Source organism: Mauremys reevesii, linkage group 5 (genome assembly GCF_016161935.1).
Source record: "Mauremys reevesii isolate NIE-2019 linkage group 5, ASM1616193v1, whole genome shotgun sequence".
NCBI classification, from domain to species: domain Eukaryota; kingdom Metazoa; phylum Chordata; order Testudines; family Geoemydidae; genus Mauremys; species Mauremys reevesii.
The window spans coordinates 135,968,346-135,983,526 of NC_052627.1; the positions used below are offsets into that span (position 1 = coordinate 135,968,346).

General features: G+C 44.1%; 1 protein-coding gene across 11 annotated transcripts in view; it reads right to left on the reverse strand.

Moving 5' to 3' along the window:
• Positions 1-3,940: 3,940 nt before the first annotated feature.
• The window catches only part of DYSF (dysferlin), a 282,294-nt gene continuing 271,053 nt past the window's right edge, over positions 3,941-15,181 (reverse strand). For all 11 annotated transcript variants that reach the window (XM_039540940.1, XM_039540938.1, XM_039540935.1 and 8 more), the window contains one exon: positions 3,941-4,222. In XM_039540940.1, the coding sequence (XP_039396874.1) occupies positions 4,184-4,222 (39 nt within the window). In that variant the 3' untranslated portion in view covers positions 3,941-4,183. The remainder of the gene's footprint in view (positions 4,223-15,181) is intronic.

A 15,181-nucleotide genomic window follows, 5' to 3' on the forward strand; every position in this document is an offset into this window, starting at 1 on the left:
TTCTGAAAGGTTATGGTGCATACGTCATCGTTGCAAAGTTATAGCGGCTTTTTGGCAACAGTCTAGCATCCAAGAGCGTGTGTTTCTTTTCCGTCTCTGTACTGCAACGCAGGCCGACGGGGAGTGGTCACTGATGTCAAACGGTGCCGTGCAGTATCCCAGGATGTACTAGACTCTCTGGCACGCGCTGGTGCTGGTTCAGCTGAAAGGTTTGACCAGTTTCATAGCAGCGTAGTTCTAAGGAAGGGAAGGAAATGACAGGAGGGAAAGAATGGACATAAAGCAGATACAATATAACGGCACATATGTGTTAAAATGTTCTTCCTTTACATTGCTGCACAGTCCCAGCTGCATGGCAGAAACCGGTATAGAACTCACATCCTCAGTCTGCTAAAAGACAGGTCTATTACATGTGAGCTAAAAGGGACTCGCCTCTGGTTAGCAGCGGTACAGGGCCTATGATACACAGACAAGTGCTTCTGATTCCATCCAGTAGAGAGCAGAGGTGTCCATACTCATTAGTCACTAAACCATCGTAGTAACTCTCCAATTCTGTTTTCTCTTTCCATCTTATTTTTAAGATATCCAAAGTCACACCTCTTCCCACACAAGCATGTGCAAGGTGCTGCTGCCTGTCTCCTCCCATCAGCCCCATCCTCAAACAGCCCCATCACCAGTCTCCTTGCTGCAACTGAGTTTTTAAACCCTCCACTGACCTGCTCCAATCGCTCTTTCTAATCCCACTGGCCCCTTAGCACCTGCTCCCTCTCTATGCTCTTGTCTAATCTCATTGCCATGGATGCAAGAACCTTCTCTGCAGATCCTGCCCTCTAGAACAGACTCCCGTGTTGCTTGACCTCCGCTGAAAGCTTCCCCTCTCACTTCCTTGTGTGTTCCTCTTAGTGCATGTCCCCTCTGTTATTGGCCTCATGGGGCAATGTGGCATTCCATAATCCACACCACCATACATCGTCCCTTTACTGGTTTCTGTGATTTCGACCACCTTCTGCAATTCTGTATACTGCAAAGTGTCTCGGGATACTGATTGCACGGAAGGCACTATACAAAATAAAGCCAGGGCATGTCACAGTCTTCCCCCCTTTAAAAAGGAGATGATAGTAACATGCCGGTTAAAGGCTGATTATCAAGACCTAATAGAAATATGTTAATAGGCACGTTTATATCATTTGGAAAGAGCTATATTTAAATTAGCTTTGATTCACACACACGTGCCCCCCAGCCAAATTGGAAGTTTCTTCCAAATACACTGAATTTAATTGGCACAGGATGTTCTAGCTTAGAATCATAGGACAGGAAGGGACCTCGAGAGGTCATCTAGTCAGGTCCCCTGCACTCAAGGCAGAACTAAGTACTATCTAGACCATCCCTGACAGGTGTTTGTCTAACCTGCTCTTTAAAATCTCCAGTGATGGAGATTCCACAAGCTCCCTAGGCAATTTATTCCAGTGCTTAACCACCCTGACAGTTAGGACGTTTTTTCTAATGTCCAACCTAAACCTCCCTTGCTGCAATTTAAGCCCATTGCTTCTTGTCCTATCCTCAGAAGTTAAGGAGAACAATTTTTCTCCCTCCTATAATCATAGAAGATTAGGGTTAGAAGAGACCGCAGGAGGCCATCTAGTGTAGTCCAATCCCCTGCTCAAAGCAGGACCAACACCAACTAAATCACTCCTCCTTGTAACAACCTTTTATGTACTTGAAAACTGTTATGTCCCCTCTCGGTCTTCTCTTCTCCAGACTAAACAAACCCAATTTTTTCAATCTTCCCTCCTCGGTCATGTTTTCTAGACCTTTCATCATTTATGTTGCAAATATGGTGCCCAGAACTGGACACAACACTCCAGGTGAGGCCTTATGGGCATGGTGTAGAGCAGAATAATTACTTCTCGTGTCTTGCTTATAACACACCTGCTCCGCAAGGAGTCACTCTGTTGTTTTTAAAAAACAAAAACGAAAAGCACATTACAAGCAAGCTCTTTTGAAAAGCACAAGTAAAGTTTGACCAAAGGCATCATGATAAATTACAACGCATAGCGGATTAGGAGGCTGTTTGCCAATTGAGCGGCACTAATAATGCCATAAATCAGGAGAGCAAAACTGGGGCTGCTTACCAGAAGTCATTAGAAAAGCCTCCAGTGGAATAGAACTTTCTAATTAATTACACGTCATTTGTCTTTCCGAGTCTGTCCTCCAGAATAGTATTATTTTTATGATTTGACTGGTTTCATTCTGGAGGGGAGTAGGTTTCCTGTCCAGCTATGAATTTCTATTAACGAAGTGCTGAAAGCCAACTAGGATTATCAATCAGTGCAGAAAGCAAGCTGTAATTAGAATTAATGGCAATGGAAGCAAAGCTGAGCTTGCACAGCACAAATAAGAGCTTGAAAGAGGAGTAAACAGCTGTGTGAAAAACAGAGCAGAATCCAGCTGGAAGAAGCGTTACATTTTTGTATTTTGGTGGCCGCTAAAATCTTGACAATAAGCACTTTGTCAGGTAGATAACTTTACCGGGGTATTCCCTACATTTCATAGATTCAGAAGGCCAGAAGGGACTGTTATGAGCCTCTAGTCTGACCTTCTGCCTAACAAAGACTAGAGAATTTCATCCAGTGACGTGCATAGTGGAAGGCAATATCCTTCCTTATTAAGTCAAGCTCAAATGGAAAGCCCATTTAGGTCAAAGGGGATCTTTCCATTGACTTCAGTGCACACTGGATCAGGCCCCAAGTGAGTGGTATTGAGCCTGACAACTGGTGGTGGAACTAGAGCATATCTTTTAGAAAGCCATCCAATCTCAATTTAGAGAGTTCAAGAGATGATGAATTTACCACAGCTCTTGGTAAGTTTTTCCAGTAGTTAATTACACTTGCTGTTAAAAATAGCATCGTAAATCCCTTTGGAATTTTTCTAACTTCAGCTTCCAGCCCCTGGATTTTATTATGCTTTAGCCTGCTGATTAAAGATGCCCCTGATGGCAGACTAGGTAGAGGGTATATAGAAGGACAGGAAATTTCCATCAGAGTCCTTATGTGCAGAGGTAATGGTAAAGATTAGAAGTGGCAACCACTGTATAAGTAAAGTTAGTTCAGTCTGTCAAGTAATCCGGCTATGTGGAATAGACTCCACTGTATTCAGGAACCTCAGACTATCAGCTTTTCAATATTTTGTTTCCATTTTTGCAAAACCTGACAAATTTTAGAGACAACCCGCCAAACCTTGCAGCTTTCTGCTCAAAACCAGGATGTTTTTCGAGTGGAAATGGTTTCATCGTCAATTGAAAAATGTCAATTTCCAATCATCTGCCAAAGTTCAACATTTCTGTAGCAAAGCCCACAAAACTGGGATTTCCGTGGGAAAACGTGGTATATGGCAAAAAAAATCATGAAAAAAAAGCAATGGGTTCACAAAACAGCATGAAATGGAAGTGCAAATAGGGTTTTCTTTTTTAAAATATTGCCAAAAAATATTGTTTCTGCTGTTTGCAGAAAGCCTCGGTGGGAAGAAGACATTTTTGTGAGTAAGTCTTGAGGTTAGGCCTGAGGAGATCTTTGTTCTATCCTCAGATCTATCACAGACTTGCTTTATGACTTTGGAAAAGTCACTTAGCCCCTGAATCGGCTAAACATGTGCTTAAATCCACCCCTAAGTCCTTAGGTGCTCTGCTCATCTGGGGCCTTCTCAATTCTCTCCTCTGTACAATGAGTAAAATACCTCCCCAAGCTCACAGTTTAGTTGTGGAGCTAAATTCACTGACGCTTCTAAAATGAGCTGAGGATGCACCCAATTAAATCAACTGTAAATCTCCCCTTGACTTAAATGGGGGTGCAGAATCAAACTGTGAGAGCCACAGATGGCAGGAACTATGCCAGGGCAAATTCCCTCTTTAATTCAAGCTTTACAGAATGCAGCATAAAAACAAGGGTAAAATAACAAATATTCCAAACTGGTATCGGTTACACGCTGCTTCTGAAAGGTTATGGTGCATACGTCATCGTTGCAAAGTTATAGCGGCTTTTTGGCAACAGTCTAGCATCCAAGAGCGTGTGTTTCTTTTCCGTCTCTGTACTGCAACGCAGGCCGATGGGGAGTGGTCACTGATGTCAAACGGTGCCGTGCAGTATCCCAGGATGTACTAGACTCTCTGGCACGCGCTGGTGCTGGTTCAGCTGAAAGGTTTGACCAGTTTCATAGCAGCGTAGTTCTAAGGAAGGGAAGGAAATGACAGGAGGGAAAGAATGGACATAAAGCAGATTCAATATAACGGCACATATGTGTTAAAATGTTCTTCCTTTACATTGCTGCACAGTCCCAGCTTCATGGCAGAAACCGGTATAGAACTCACATCCTCAGTCTGCTAAAAGACAGGTCTATTACATGTGAGCTAAAAGGGACTCGCCTCTGGTTAGCAGCGGTACAGGGCCTATGATACACAGACAAGTGCTTCTGATTCCATCCAGTAGAGAGCAGAGGTGTCCATACTCATTAGTCACTAAACCATCGTAGTAACTCTCCAATTCTGTTTTCTCTTTCCATCTTATTTTTAAGATATCCAAAGTCACACCTCTTCCCACACAAGCATGTGCAAGGTGCTGCTGCCTGTCTCCTCCCATCAGCCCCATCCTCAAACAGCCCCATCACCAGTCTCCTTGCTGCAACTGAGTTTTTAAACCCTCCACTGACCTGCTCCAATCGCTCTTTCTAATCCCACTGGCCCCTTAGCACCTGCTCCCTCTCTGTGCTCTTGTCTAATCTCATTGCCATGGATGCAAGAACCTTCTTCTCTGCAGATCCTGCCCTCTAGAACAGACTCCCCGTATTGCTTCGACCTCCGCTGAAAGCTTCCCCCTCTCACTTCCTTGTGTGTTCCTCTTAGTGCATGTCCCCTCTGTTATTGGCCTCATGGGGCAATGTGGCATTCCCCGCAATCCACACCACCATACATCGTCCCTTTACTGGTTTCTGTGATTTCGACCACCTTCTGCAATTCTGTATACTGCAAAGTGTCTCGGGATACTGATTGCACGGAAGGCACTATACAAAATAAAGCCAGGGCATGTCACAGTCTTCCCCCCTTTAAAAAGGAGATGATAGTAACATGCCGGTTAAAGGCTGATTATCAAGACCTAATAGAAATATGTTAATAGGCACGTTTATATCATTTGGAAAGAGCTATATTTAAACTAGCTTTGATTCACACACACGTGCCCCCCAGCCAAATTGGAAGTTTCTTCCAAATACACTGAATTTAATTGACACAGGATGTTCTAGCTTAGAATCATAGGACAGGAAGGGACCTCGAGAGGTCATCTAGTCAGGTCCCCTGCACTCAAGGCAGAACTATGTACTATCTAGACCATCCCTGACAGGTGTTTGTCTAACCTGCTCTTTAAAATCTCCAGTGATGGAGATTCCACAAGCTCCCTAGGCAATTTATTCCAGTGCTTAACCACCCTGACAGTTAGGACGTTTTTTCTAATGTCCAACCTAAACCTCCCTTGCTGCAATTTAAGCCCATTGCTTCTTGTCCTATCCTCAGAAGTTAAGGAGAACAATTTTTCTCCCTCCTATAATCATAGAAGATTAGGGTTAGAAGAGACCGCAGGAGGCCATCTAGTGTAGTCCAATCCCCTGCTCAAAGCAGGACCAACACCAACTAAATCACTCCTCCTTGTAACAACCTTTTATGTACTTGAAAACTGTTATGTCCCCTCTCGGTCTTCTCTTCTCCAGACTAAACAAACCCAATTTTTTCAATCTTCCCTCCTCGGTCATGTTTTCTAGACCTTTCATCATTTATGTTGCAAATATGGTGCCCAGAACTGGACACAACACTCCAGGTGAGGCCTTATGGGCATGGTGTAGAGCAGAATAATTACTTCTCGTGTCTTGCTTATAACACACCTGCTCCATGAGTCACTCTGTTGTTTTTAAAAAACAAAAACGAAAAGCACATTACAAGCAAGCTCTTTTGAAAAGCACAAGTAAAGTTTGACCAAAGGCATCATGATAAATTACAACGCATAGCGGATTAGGAGGCTGTTTGCCAATTGAGCGGCACTAATAATGCCATAAATCAGGAGAGCAAAACTGGGGCTGCTTACCAGAAGTCATTAGAAAAGCCTCCAGTGGAATAGAACTTTCTAATTAATTACACGTCATTTGTCTTTCCGAGTCTGTCCTCCAGAATAGTATTATTTTTATGATTTGACTGGTTTCATTCTGGAGGGGAGTAGGTTTCCTGTCCAGCTATGAATTTCTATTAACGAAGTGCTGAAAGCCAACTAGGATTATCAATCAGTGCAGAAAGCAAGCTGTAATTAGAATTAATGGCAATGGAAGCAAAGCTGAGCTTGCACAGCACAAATAAGAGCTTGAAAGAGGAGTAAACAGCTGTGTGAAAAACAGAGCAGAATCCAGCTGGAAGAAGCGTTACATTTTTGTATTTTGGTGGCCGCTAAAATCTTGACAATAAGCACTTTGTCAGGTAGATAACTTTACCGGGGTATTCCCTACATTTCATAGATTCAGAAGGCCAGAAGGGACTGTTATGAGCCTCTAGTCTGACCTTCTGCCTAACAAAGACTAGAGAATTTCATCCAGTGACGTGCATAGTGGAAGGCAATATCCTTCCTTATTAAGTCAAGCTCAAATGGAAAGCCCATTTAGGTCAAAGGGGATCTTTCCATTGACTTCAGTGCACACTGGATCAGGCCCCAAGTGAGTGGTATTGAGCCTGACAACTGGTGGTGGAACTAGAGCATATCTTTTAGAAAGCCATCCAATCTCAATTTAGAGAGTTCAAGAGATGATGAATTTACCACAGCTCTTGGTAAGTTTTTCCAGTAGTTAATTACACTTGCTGTTAAAAATAGCATCGTAAATCCCTTTGGAATTTTTCTAACTTCAGCTTCCAGCCCCTGGATTTTATTATGCTTTAGCCTGCTGATTAAAGATGCCCCTGATGGCAGACTAGGTAGAGGGTATATAGAAGGATAGGAAATTTCCATCAGAGTCCTTATGTGCAGAGGTAATGGTAAAGATTAGAAGTGGCAACCACTGTATAAGTAAAGTTAGTTCAGTCTGTCAAGTAATCCGGCTATGTGGAATAGACTCCACTGTATTCAGGAACCTCAGACTATCAGCTTTTCAATATTTTGTTTCCATTTTTGCAAAACCTGACAAATTTTAGAGACAACCCGCCAAACCTTGCAGCTTTCTGCTCAAAACCAGGATGTTTTTCGAGTGGAAATGGTTTCATCGTCAATTGAAAAATGTCAATTTCCAATCATCTGCCAAAGTTCAACATTTCTGTAGCAAAGCCCACAAAACTGGGATTTTGGTACGTTTCTGTGGGAAAATGTGGTATATGGCAAAAAAAAATCATGAAAAAAAAGCAATGGGTTCACAAAACAGCATGAAATGGAAGTGCAAATAGGGTTTTCTTTTCTAAAATATTGCCAAAAAATATTGTTTCTGCTGTTTGCAGAAAGCCTCGGTGGGAAGAAGACATTTTTGTGAGTAAGTCTTGAGGTTAGGCCTGAGGAGATCTTTGTTCTATCCTCAGATCTATCACAGACTTGCTTTATGACTTTGGAAAAGTCACTTAGCCCCTGAATCGGCTAAACATGTGCTTAAATCCACCCCTAAGTCCTTAGGTGCTCTGCTCATCTGGGGCCTTCTCAATTCTCTCCTCTGTACAATGAGTAAAATACCTCCCCAAGCTCACAGTTTAGTTGTGGAGCTAAATTCACTGACGCTTCTAAAATGAGCTGAGGATGCACCCAATTAAATCAACTGTAAATCTCCCCTTGACTTAAATGGGGGTGCAGAATCAAACTGTGAGAGCCACAGATGGCAGGAACTATGCCAGGGCAAATTCCTACTGTAGAAAGCCCATGGCTTGGACCTACGGATTGGCCATTTGCTCTTGGAATGGCTGATGACAATGGCTGCCAGAAGCTGGCATTATTACATTGGTCATGGGAGCCAATTCATGAGTCAGCTGGTTTGTTTCTGTTTCTTGACAGGTTCCTTTCTGATCAAAATTCAAGGCTCTTCAAGCTGTCATGGGATAAGAGGGAAGGTCCTCTCATGGACTGGTAACTGAATAAAAGATAGGAAACAAAGGCTAGGAATAAATAGTCAGTTTTCAGAATGGAGAGAGGTAAATAGTGGTGTCCCCAAGGGATCTGGAGGGACACTCAACATATTCATAAATGATCTGTGCAGAGTCCTGCACTTAGGAACGAAGAATCCCATGCCCCGCTACAGGCTGGGGACCGACCGGCTAAGCAGCAGTTCTGCAGAAAAGGACCTGGGGATTACAGTGGACGAGAAGCTGGATATGAGTCAGCAGTGTGCCCTTGTTGCCAAGAAGGCCAACGGCATATTGGGCTGCATTAGTAGGAGCGTTGCCAGCAGATCAAGGGAAGTGATTATTTCCCTCTATTCGGCACTGGTGAGGCCACACGTGGAGTACTGCATCCAGTTTTGGTCCCCCCACTACAGAAGGGATGTGGACAAATTGGAGAGAGTCCAGTGGAGGGCAATGAAATTGATTAGGGGGCTGGGGCACATGATTTATGAGGAGAGGCTGAGGGATCTGGTCTTATTTAGTCTGCAGAAGAGAAGAGTGAGGGGGGATTTGATAGCAGCCTTAAACTACCTGAAGGGGGGTTCCAAAGAGGATGGAGCTCAGCTGTTCTCAGTGGTGGCAGATGACAGAACAAGGAGCAATGATTTCAAGTTGCAGTGGGGGAGGTCTAGGCTGGATATTAGGAAACACTATTTCACTAGGAGGGTGGTGAAGCACTGGAATGGATTACCTAAGGAGGTGGTGGAATCTTCATCCTTAGAGGTTTTTAAGGCCCAGCTTGACAAAGCCCTGGCAGGGATGATTTCATTGGTGTTGGTCCTGCTTTGAGCAGGGGGTTGGACTAGATGACCTCCTGAGGTCTCCTCCAACCCTAATCTTTTATGATTCTATGATCTGGAAAAAGGGGTAAACAGTGAGGTGGCAAAATTTGCAGATGATACAAAACTACTCCAGATAGCTAAATCCCAGGCAGACTGCAAAGAGCTACAAAAGGATTTCTCAAAACTGGGTGACTGGGCAACAAAATGGCAGATGGGATTCAGTGTTGATAAATGCAAAGTAACACACATTGGAAAACATAATCCCAACTGTACATATAAAATGATGGGTCTAAATTAGCTGTTACCACTCAAGAAAGAGACCTTGGAGTCATTGTGGACAGTTCTCTGAAAACATCCACTCAGTGTGCAGCAGCAGTCAAAAAAGCAAACAGAATGTTGGAAATCATTAAGAAAGAGATAGATAATAAGACAGAAAATATTATGTTACCTCCATATAAATCCATGGTACGCCCACATCTTGAACACTGCATGCAGATGTGGTCGCCCCATCTCAAAAAAGATATATTGGAATTGGAAAAGGTTCAAAAAAGGGAAACAAAAATGATTAGGGGTATGGAACAGCTTCCGTATGAGGAGAGATTAATAAGACTGGGACTTTTCAGCTTGGAAAAGAGGTGACTAAGGGGGGATATGATTGAGGTCTATAAAATCATGACTGGTGTGGAGAAAGTAAATAAGGAAGTGTTATTGACTCCTTCTCATAACACAAGCACTATGGGTCACCAAATGAAATAAATATGTAGCAGGTTTAAAACAAACAAAAGGAAGTATTTTTTCACACAACGTGCAGTCAGTCTGTAGAACTCCTTGCCAAAGGATGTTGTGAAGGCCAAAACTAGAACAGGGTTCAAAAAAGAACTAGATAAATTCCTGGAGGACAGGTCCATCAATAGCTATTAGCCAGGATGGGCAGGGATGGTGTCCCCGGCCTCTGTTTGCCAGAAGCTGGGAATGGGCGACGGGATGAATCACTTGATGATTGCCTGTTCTGTTCATTCCCTCTGGGTCACCTGGCATTGGCCACTGTCGGAAGACAGGATACAGAGTTAGATGGACCTTTGGTCTGATTCTGTATGGCCACTCTTATGTTCTTATATTCTATTCACAGTAAGCCTTAGCTCCGGCACTGTCAAGTCCCCAGGAGTCTCTGGTGGAGATGCACCCCAGGTAAGGAGATGGAAACAGGTTCCACACACCTCAAGATCTGGGACCTTTGACAACACTGTTCTGGACAGTACAAAGCAAGGAGGGCTTTCTAGCTCTGTACTCATAGGCCCATCTATGGAAAGACAATTCCTCCTTGGATAACATCCTGTGACACTAAATAACCTGGGCAAGTTTAGTGATGAGCACATGGTAGGAGGGTTGAGGGGGGAAAAAAAGAACCAAGAAGCTGTGGATCACCCTGATGAACTGCCGAGGAAATACACGTTTCAGTGACCAGTGCAAAGGACCTCCAGCAAAAGAAGCGTGCTTTATTTGAGAAATGAACATACTACCAGAAGACGCTTCTACCCTTGGTATGGATAATCGAGTCCACAAGTGTGCGCCTCAGCTGCAAGAACACCGCTTGCTTGCAAAACTAAGTGCATGGGGCTTAGGGGCCCAGGAGGCAAAGTATTGTACAAGGTGTTTGGTCCGTCTCTACAACAAAGTCAGAGAGAAGAAAAGTGAGCAAAGCAGCACAGAGAAGATGTTGCACGGGGTTGCCTTTGCTGAACTGACAGCATTCACTGAAGAGACAAGACTGAATGAAGCTCTGACTCCAGTCTTTAAACTAGCAGACCTCCCATGGCACTATAGCACTAGATTAGAACAGTTGTGAGTGGCTGGCTGGGAGCATTCACAGCACCTACCTAAAATCCTGTATCCTCTCACATATTCTAGGTGTCCAAGCACACAAAGGACATGATGTGCTCCTTTCCTTCAACAAGGATATCGGACACACCCTCCAAAAAGCATGTGAGGAAGACTCTGACAACAGCAAAAATTATTCGAAGGGACATGTTTCAAATGAAACACAATTTACTGGATCATTTGACCCAGGATGCCAAGCAAGATCTGCACCTGAGTCACTATTGGCACTGATGTCCATGATACTGCATGGTCCAAACATTAAAACTCAGAACAAACTTCCATTCATCCAACTACACTTATGTTGGCACACCTTTTGCTGTAGAACAGCAATATCCATCGCCATGAAGTACCACGACACAGCTTGAGAAAGATCTTTACCAGTCAACATTAGTTTGACATTTCATGCACAGGCACGAAAAAATGAGTTAGCGGATACCATCTTTAAATGTGGATTGTCCATCTCCTAAGACAGAGCATTGGCCATCTGTCCCAACATGGCAAACAGTGCATGCCAACACTATGATGATGAGAAATGTTGTCTGTCTTCTAAAGATTTGTGGTGGTCTGTTCACTGCTGTGGACGACATAGACCACAATCCCAGCTCCACCACAGCAAAAAACTCCTTGCACAGAATGGGGATATCAGTTTTTCAGCATCCCAGTACTCAAGTGAAGGGAGTTGTCTGAGGGATTCCCAGCCTAGACCATGAGACTGCAGTATCAGTGAAGAAAACTATATCATCGATTCCTGAGTCTTACACAATTGTCCCTCCCTGTGCAGAGAAACCCACAGGGAGAGGATCAGCCCAAGAGGGGCGGAAGAGTGGTTGGTTCAGCAGAGGAAAGAGAAGCTAGGATGCTCTAGCGAGAAGCCAGAAGCCTGCGAACCAAAGGGAGGTTGTGTTAAACCCAAGCTGTGGGGAAGCTGCACAAGGAGGGTTGGAGTTAGGACGTGACCAAGGAAACAGCAGGATACCAGAAGAAGCAGCCCTAACTGCTTAATACACGGTCCCTGAGCTGGAACCCGGAGTAGAGGGTAGGCCTGAGTTCCCCTAACAGCCCCGAGGAAGGGGCATACAAGCCCAATGGAAGAAATATTTAGCCTAGGCTGTGGCTGAAGACTGACCCCAAAGGACGGGACAAGGAATAACCCATAAGGAGGTCAAAAGCTCTTTTGTGCTGGGATATTTAGTGAACATTCAGCTTGGACCTTTTTGTTAACCCAGAAGGGGACTGAACTTTTTGGGACTTGGCTGGACGGCCGAGCCATGGAAGACCCGGTGAGAGGCAGACAGCCTGCAGGGGGCACCAGAGACAGGGGCCCCTTGCAGAATCGCACCCTGACACAAGGGGGCACTGGGGGTTGTGAGGACACTACCTTACAGCGCCACAGTGTAGGAAAGATGTGGACAAACTGGAGGGAGTCCAGAGAAGAGCAACAGAAATGATTAAAGGCTTTAGAAAACCTGACCTATGAGGAAAGGTTTAAAAATGGGCATGTTTAATCTTGGGAAAAGAAGACTGAGGGGGGACCTGATAGTCAGTCTTCAAATATGTCAAAGGAGTTATAAAGAAAACTGTGATTGATTGTTCTCCATGTCCATGACAAGACGTAATGGGCTTAATCTGCCACAAGGGAGATTTAGATTAGCTATTAGGGAAAATTTGCTAACTCTAAGTGAGGTTGTGGAATCCCCATCATTGGAGGTTTTTAAGAACAGGTTGGACAACCAGCTGTCAGGGATGGGCGAGGTTTATTTGATCCTGCCTCATCACCAGGGAACTGGACCAGACGCCCTCCCAAGGTCCCTTCCAGTCCGACATTTCTACAATTCTATGTATCAGAGGGGTAGCCGTGTTAGTCTGGATCTGTAAAAGCAGCAAAGAATCCTGTGGCACCTTATAGACTAACAGACGTTTTGCAGCATGAGCTTTCGTGGGTGAGCTTTCGTCGTCTTGCATCCGAAGAAGTGGGTATTCACCCACGAAAGCTCATGCTGCAAAACGTCTGTTAGTCTATAAGGTGCCACAGGATTCTTTGCTGCTTCTACAATTCTATGAAAATCTTTAAGCTCTCTGCTGCTCTGGGGCCTTTAGCTCTCCGTGTCTCCGTTTTCACCTTGTATCTTCTTCTCCCACCTTTGTTTGTATAGATCAGCGGCTCTTTTCCATAATGCGACTTCCCCGAGTTTCCCCTCCCCTTTACCTGGAACACCCTCCCCCATCCTTCCATTGCCAATGTGGGAAGGAAAGGCCGTCAGAACCCACTGACACCTGCTCATGACTTCCAACCTGAGAACATATAATCCAGGGATTGTCTCTTACTGTCTGTATATGCCACACCTAGCACACTGGGCCCTGCTCTTGGCTGAAGCCTCTAGGGGCTACTGAAATCCAAATAATAATATAATGGATTGTCCTTTAATGTACGCACTCTGAGCTGTACCAGTGACTCTTGCCAAAGATCTGTATCTAGAGTGACCAGACATCCCAACATTATCAGGCCTTTACAAGCACAAGGCTAACGGCATTTTGGGCTGTATAAGTAGGGGCATTGCCAGCAGATCGAGGGATGTGATCATTCGTCTCTATTCGACATTGGTGAGGCCTCATCTGGAGTACTGTGTCCAGTTTTGGGCCCCACACTACAAGAAGGATGTGGAAAAATTGGAAAGAGTCCAGCGGAGGGCAACAAAAATGATTAGGGGGCTGGAGCACATGACTTATGAGGAGAGGCTGAGGGAACTGGGATTGTTTAGTCTGCAGAAGAGAAGAATGAGGGGGGATTTGATAGCTGCTTTCAACTACCTGAAAGGGGGTTCCAAAGAGGATGGATCTAGACTGTTCTCAGTGGTACCTGATGACAGAACAAGGAGCAATGGTCTCAAGTTGCAGTGGGAGAGGTTTAGGTTGGATATTAGGAAAAACTTTTTCACTCAGAGAGTGGTGAAGCACTGGAATGGGTTACCTAGGGAGGTGGTGAAATCTCCTTCCTTAGAGGTTTTTAAGGTCAGGCTTGACAAAGCTCTGGCTGGGATGATTTAGTTGGGAATTGGTCCTGCTTTGAGCAGGGGGTTGGACTAGATGACCTCCTGAGGTCCCTTCCAACCCTGATATTCTATGATTCTATGATTAGGGGCTTTGTCTTATATATGCAACTTTGTTCCACCTCTGAAAGAAAGTGTCCCGATTTTTCACACTTGCTATCTGATCACCCTAGGGGTAACCCCAATACACAAACCATCCCCACTGTTCTAGCTTTAGTGCCAAAGGTTGATATTTAAGAGAGCAGGAAAGGAACTAAATCTCTGAGTGGGATAGACAACCCAGTGACCCAAAAATCTGGGGGAAGCCATTTCAAATAAATGAAAACAGAAACATTCCATGAAACAGTCTAGCTTTCAAGAAAGATGACTAAGCCTGTCCAAAGTGAAATGAAATACAACAACAATTTGCTATGAACAGTCAGAGAAAAACACAAGCAATAATGAATATAAATCAATATTTAGAGCTAAAGGATTTTTGTTTCCCTCCGCTTAGTTTTAGTACCATAATATCATAACAAATCCTAAACCACTGGAAACTTAAAGGAGACAGTAGGGCTAGAACAGAGATCCTCCTGTTCAGCAAGAACGGACCCTGCTACTTGAGCTAAGGAAAATCTTCATTAATTGCTTGCAGTATAGGGCATATGAAACACAACCAACCATTTCTGATTCTGTCTAGCAGGGGACGGTGCTTCACACTTGTATAATTATGTTTTTTTAAATAATATTTAGCAAATAACTGATCCTTTCTCAGACGAGGCAAGTATTCTTGTCCTTTAGTAAAGATGGGGAACCGGAGATAAAGAGACGTATCTAGAGCTGAGAGCCAGGAACTCCAGAGCTGTAATCCCATCATATCTTTGTCCACCAGAACAATCTATTGTGCGTGATCTCAAATGGTTTGAAAGAGATTACAGTGCTTAGGAGACATTGAGCACTTTGCTTTATGGCTGCACACGAAGCAATCTGCAAATGCAGCCTCTCTCTTGGATAAAGTTATAAATTACCCCAAAAGAGTGGGGGGTAGGGGGTGGGGTTTATAGATGTACACGGCACAGAATTTGTTAAGTGCTGGAAAGAAAGAGGTAGGTCATTTTTCTATCAGTCTGGGGAGGGGAGGAATGGGATCCAAAACACAGCATGAATTATTTCAGTGTTTTAAAAACAGGAGGATTTGAAACCCATCCCAAGGCCAAGCTGGAAGGCTGGAGGGTTGGTTATTTATTTATTTTGTTTTGCAAATGGAACTGAACGCAAGGCAGAAAAAGCCACTGTGCTGATTAATGAGGTGGGATCCTTTCCCCTCTGTTCCATACATT